General features: G+C 35.6%; 1 protein-coding gene across 1 annotated transcript in view; it reads right to left on the bottom strand.

Moving 5' to 3' along the window:
• Nucleotides 1–725: 725 nt before the first annotated feature.
• The window catches only part of LOC111871720 (protein couch potato), a 585,761-nt gene continuing 579,697 nt past the window's right edge, over nucleotides 726–6,789 (bottom strand). Inside the window, exon 9 of the mRNA XM_023865011.2 lies at nucleotides 726–5,513. Within this exon, the coding sequence (XP_023720779.1) occupies nucleotides 5,481–5,513 (33 nt within the window). The 3' untranslated portion in view covers nucleotides 726–5,480. The remainder of the gene's footprint in view (nucleotides 5,514–6,789) is intronic.

Here is a 6,789-nt window from a genome sequence, read left to right as displayed (position 1 = left end):
ACTATAAGGGCATCTGACACAACAGCAAAAATAGAATTTATGAGAGACAATTGATTTAATTAAACACAGAATTCTGAATCAGAAGTAGGAAGTCTCCATCCCATCGCCATTTTCTTTTATTGAAAATTTTAGCTCCATTTAGTGTGATGGGCACTTGTACAAGGTCTTTCTTAAACAATGTTTTGATTGCTTGGTTCTGGAAATACTTAAAAGTGTCACCAATAAAAATAAAATATTCACAGAAGATGATATTATAAAATCTTTATGTAGACTTGAATTAATGAGCAATGGCTGCAATGTCTACATATTAATTTTGATACAAAACACTATGCTACAAGTTGGAAGGTCACGGGTTCAAGTCTCAATGAGGTAATTGGATTTTTTCAATTGACCTAATCCCTCTGACCGCAATATGGCCCTGGGGTTCACTCAGCCTCTAACAGAAATGAGTACCAGGAATTAAATAAATAATTTTCCTGTGGAGTAAAGCGCGGCCAGCGTGTAAGGCTGACAGCCTTACCGCCATCTTTGNGGAGGGGGAGGGGAGCGCTGACTCCCCCGCCGCGTCACTGCTGGTGTGTGGGGGGGGGGCTCGGCTTGGCGCAACATATCACAATATTATTGTTACCGCCATCTTTGAGCCGATTATCTAGATACTGTGGGACCCTCAGCGTTTCACAACCCTATGGGCCTTCATGGCCTTTTACAGGGATAGCCTTACTTTACTTACTTCACTTTATAGTTAGTGTGTTACATACCTCTATCTACAGTTCCTACTTACATCTCAGTCTTTGTTCAGCAGCACTGTTTGGAATGCTTGTTTTAAAACTACAAAGAAACAAATTACAGAGATTCTATTTCTTGCTTTATCCTGAAAACAAAACCTTAAACATAAAAATAGTAATTTGATCTGAAACTATGTTGACATACTCAAAAGACTGCTTAGGCATATGTTGTTTCAGTCTGTGATTTCCCATGTTTATCTACAAGTATATGTATGACAAATTGATTTCTCAAGCCTTGATCTCAAGTCTGCAGATGTCATCCATTATTGGAACATGTGCTGGATACAATTCTTGTACTATGAAAATGAAATAAATTAAAATGAGACAACCTCCATGGCGCAGTTTCTACATTACTGATCAACATAATTTGGTATAAGAAAGTTGTTCAGAATAAGTTCAAGGCAATAAACATTTCCAATGGTGAAATGAAGGCCTTATGGACACAGGTACACACTCTCTGTCAAAGAGGACATATGTTTGTTAGCAAAAACTTTTGACCATTTGATGGTAATTGTCACTGGAATGTTGGGTAATTACATTTTTCACAGTACAAAGAATGAACTCAGTCATCCAGCTGTTCAAAGCAAGGTGATGCCCCCAAACATTACCTTTCATGTTCTAATGCATTGAAATGATGAGATTTAAAATTCCCACATGGTTCTTCAAACATTTTAATTACATTTCTTGTGTGACACCAAAACTACTTATTAAGCAGCTCTTAAAAACCATGTTAGAGGACAAGTAAGCTTCTGTTCCTCTCTTTATTGGAGAAAGAGATAAAATGTCATATCTTTTCTTTCTGTTTGAAATAAAATATTGCAATGATTGTTTTCTCACACACACACACACACACACATGTACATACATGCACTGTTATACAGAGATATGCCAAACCTTCAGTAACAAACTTAAAAACCCATAAATATAATATATAAGTAGTAATACATAGTAATAATTACATTAATCATTATAGGAAATTCATCAAAATCCTTATCTTCTCACAAAAAGGATTTGTTTCTTTGTAAATTCTTGTTTCTTATATATATCAAACTTTGCTTTAGTTAACAATTACTTGCTAAAATTTAAGAATGTCACTTGATAAGGGGCACAGATCATGATATGTTTAGAAAGTGGTGTTTTTTAACCTATGATTTAAAGCAGGTTAATTAGAGAAGGCGAGAGTGGCTAGTTTTTCTTCTTTTTTTAAATAGTTTTCCCATTGATATTATCACATTATACCTGCTTTTACTACCATTTCATATATATTTGGAAACACATTAAGGACTTAACAACATTCTACAGTTTTGGGGCTCAAAGACTTACAGAATCTAACCAATCAACCAATCTGTCAACAATTCTTTAGCAGGCACTCAAATCAGTTTATAAAACACAGTACTCCACAAATTATGTAAAACAAACACTAAATCTAAACTATCAGTACAGATGGGTATAACTAGATGTGAGAAAAATTCTTCATATCGTGCATAATTTATCTAAAGAATGGTTAGAAAGAAAAATATAAAAATTCCAGGATGTCTTATGACAATAAAGAAAGGTACACCGTGTCTTCTCTCTTATAGAAACTAGGTATTATAAATCCTTGATCATCTGTCACATGAAAATTCAGTCATTCAGAGTCAGCCAGGAAGCAAAGTATTGTAGCTACATAGAACATACACACAAACACACATACACAATATGCAAAGCTCGAGCAGAATAAGGCAGTACTTTAATCATCCTTCAGTTATAGCCCTGATTAGTTTATACCCTTCATTCTTAAATTATTAAATTGCCATGAACACACAAGTAACACTTTCAACCACATGCAATGCAATGAGTTAAGTACCATGACCAAAGAGACAATATATACCTTCTTGTTCTAACACATTTGGAAATAACTAAAACACTTATTTGTAAGTCATAATACTGTTCTGCAGTCTATTTAAAATTATCCCCAAGAAAACATTACTAAAATATTACCATTACCTAATATACAGTATATTTATCATAAACACAGTTTCCAGTTATCAAATAAAATCCTGCAGAGACAATGAACAAAAGGGTCCTGTTGTCCACCCTTTGAGCCCCATTCAAACAGCATTCTTCTGCACGTGAAGTGTAACGAGCAGTTATCTTACAAGTGTATAGTTCTGTTGCAGTATTCAAACAAACAAATGCACAAGAACAAACAATGACATTCAAAAGGTTCGGATTGCATAACAGGTAATTTTTATAAGCTGATATGTTTATTTCTGCTGATTTGCCCCCGCCCTCCCCTGTAGCATTGAGCTGCGTTTTGTCTTTACTAGAGACAAACAATGGACGGAAATTTTCCAGAATGGATCTGTTGCATTGTGCAGGAACCACATAAATACCATCCTTCTTAATAATTCATTTTCTGGAGGGAAAATTAGACGGTTAAAACATTTAAAATATATGCTTTTGAAGCAATGATTTGTTTACTACAATAACAGTTAACACTGGCATACTTGCTTCGTATCTATTCATTTATTTTGTATTTTAAGTTGTGGAACTGTGAATATTTAATTTAACAAGCAGCTGAAACTTGCTGCACACTGTGAACACCTGCCTGATGTGTTCATCAGACAAATTAATTTTCAATTTTATTAGAATCACATGAAAAATGTGACTGCGTCTACACAATGCAAACAGACCTGATAAATCTGCATACAAAATGGACCTGTAAGAGGAGAATCCAGAGTGGGACATGTACTGGTAAACACCTTTCGACTCTTTGCACTATAACTTTTCAATTTCTATGTTAATTTCTATTAGATAACTTCACTAAAGTTACTGAAATACGGAAAGCAAACACTACACAATATTTGTTCATATATTCCCCAGTACTTTCCTAGTCTGTACCTCCACTCCAGTGGCCCAATAAATTTATATCACATCAACCTTACACTTAAAGCAACTACTAATAAGATTCTATAAATCTTTTTTTCTTTTCTTATAAGACTCTACAAGTTATTAACAAACAGAAATTACATTTCCATCTGCAGTGAATTTCAGCACTTACCCTTTTCAGTCCTCCTTTGTATGCGTGCACGCAACTTTCATACTACAGCGCTTTCTTCTTGCCTGAACTCCAGTGTTCCTATAGATTGTCCTTTGCACCTGAAGCTTTCAGTCTCTGCTTTGGTTCATACACATTGTATATAGGTCATACAACGCTAATATTGGGTGCAACTCAGCTGTTAACATCTGACCACCTAAGAAGTTTCGTTCAAACCTCAGATAAAAAAATCTAATAAACTGTACCATGATTTATGTTCTCCATTTGTTGGAAATATCCAGTAGGCTAAATTGCTGACACAAATGAGCTAAAATCTAGAGACAGGTGGTCACTTTAGTCACAGGAATTACAATATTATTACACTCATTGAAAGTAATGATATGATATATACAAATTATTATACTACCATATAAAGTATGCATCACATTTTACCCCAGAAAATTTGGCAAACTGCCTAAAACTAATTTTCACAAGATATTGATTCCAGCTACAAATATATGCTGATAGGAGGAGGTGAGAGAAAGCACTGGTTTTGATATGGTTCATATGATATGCCTGGATAGATCGTTTTGGCATCCTGCGTCTGCCCTCCTGCGTCCATATTGCCGCCCATGAGGGATGACACAGCATGGGCAGGACCCGTATTCTGAGCTTGGTTTTCACTATACATTTATAAATAACAAAGTCTCTTCTCCTCCTATCAGTTTCGATATAGTATAAGAATTTATTGCTATTAATAATAAATATATTAGGAGAGCCAAACCAAAAGTACACTCTTCTATTCAAATAAATCGACACAGAGTCACCTCTCATAATGATGATAATAAATCTAACTAATGGTTGTACCCCTACAACAAGAACCTCTAACTGCACACTGGAACATACAGTAAACTACTGTACAATATTACTTTGGTTTTCATTTCCAAGAGTCATGACTACTTGGACTAAACAGGCATCATCATCACCATTATGTAAAATTAGTACAATACATTTACATCTAGTAATCTAAAACATAGCATATAGGGCACCTTTGGTTTCAAGCCTCTGCAATATTTTCTTTATTATTAGTGTATGCTGCCACACAGAAGCATGGCTTTCAGCATTGTCATTCCAAGATGTCATTGTTTCATGTCCCCAGTATTTTGTGAAGAATTCTAAATGCTCTTTTCTTAAAGGAGCTGTATTTAACATTCGTTTCAGCTTGTCTATCTCTTAGTTCACCTGAAATTGTAATTCTGGTGCACCTCTTCTATGATCTCTTTCCAAAGCAATATATTACCCTAACTGAAAACCGCAGCATGATGGCATACAATCACTGGTTCTGACTATACGAAAATGTTTATTCTGTAACATGTTGACCTTCCTTGCTATTAATAATAATAATAATAATCATCATCATTAGTTATCTGTTATTATTAATTAAATACACTATATCATAATTACCACACTGACAGACCAGTCTGCAGTGTGAAAGCAAATAACAAAGAAAGAATGAAATAAGATATAATTTCACTGGATTAATCTACTGCAGTGGTGGCAGTATTATGCCTTTCATATTGTTGATGGAGTTTTCCTCTGCTGTACAAGGTCTCAGCAAGGCAATCCCAACTACAAGCAGGTGCCTAGGTCAGGTGCTAAGTTGTACGTAAGGATAATTAAGATTGTCCGTTTTCTTCTCCCTTGGGTCCCTGCAACAAAGCACATTGTGCAAATTTCAAATTCAATTCAACAACAACAACAATAATAATAATAATAATAATAATAATAATAATAATAATAATAATAATCTTTTCCATTATAAGGTTTATTCAGATATCTTATGGATAATGCAAAGCCTATTGAGACTTGTTATGGATATTACAAGACAAAATTATTCAGTTACAGCAGTCATACAGGAATATTTTACTTAAGTAAATATTAATAAGTTTATCAAGGATTCATGAACGTTCAATAGGTAGCCCAGAAAGTACAATCAGGGTGTCTAAATCTTAGCTTCATACATAACATTTTTAATGCTAATTGGAGGTAAGCAGTCAGTGTCAAGCTGTGGCTACTTTTACTCCTTAGAAAAGAGCTTTCAGTACCAATAATATTGACTGGTTCATGCATTATTCGCTTCTTCAACTGCACAGATTATATAGTGCTGAGAAGGAGGTGACTGTCAGTGATGAACTGGAAAGGCTATGGAATGAAATGGTCATGACCTCCTTCAGGACACTGTTCCAGTATTTTGTTGGAGAATCTGAAGAAATCCATGAAAAAGCTCATTCAGGATGTCCAGTTGCTTGTCCAAGCTTCAAGCTTGGGAAATGAAGCAACAGTGCTAAGCCATAATGTTCAATCAATTCCTGCTACACAAGGACACAAATAATTAGTCAAAATCTTAGAAGCCAACAAAGATGTATGGGGACCAATCATAAAGCAGTCACCAGGTCTCACTCTACTTAGCAGTACACTGCAAACAGGCATGTTCTCATCTTGATTACAAATTCATTACATCTGCCTGAACCATGGTTTCACCCTAAAGTGGTGCTAAACAGATACAAAATGCGTGCTAACTGTATATTGTGGCATATAGACCCGTTGCTAAGCAGTGACTCTGTAAACATTGGCCGTTGCTAGGTAACATATGCAACATTCCCACAAAAAAACAGTAGAGCAAGCTGTGTTCTCCATGTGTCCAGTAGCTGGGGCAGGAGCAGTGATGTCATACGTCAACAGTAGGTGGCTGTCATGTGACATGATTTCCTGCATGTCCGTCAGCTGTGCATACGTGGTGACATTACACATCAACAGTGGGTAGGGGTCACGCGATATATGTTTACTGAAGAATGCAGTCTTCTGGGATTTGGCACCGTGTATATGTGGTGTTAACCGACGTTTCGGAGGAACGTATCGCCTCCATCTTCAGGGTAGAAGAAAAAATATAAGAAATCTGCAAGCGAAGAGACCGTGAGAACCGGT

The sequence above is a fragment of the Cryptotermes secundus genome, unplaced genomic scaffold (genome assembly GCF_002891405.2).
Source record: "Cryptotermes secundus unplaced genomic scaffold, Csec_1.0 scaffold514, whole genome shotgun sequence".
Classification (NCBI taxonomy): domain Eukaryota; kingdom Metazoa; phylum Arthropoda; class Insecta; order Blattodea; family Kalotermitidae; genus Cryptotermes; species Cryptotermes secundus.
This window is presented reverse-complemented; position numbering and strand designations above follow the sequence as displayed.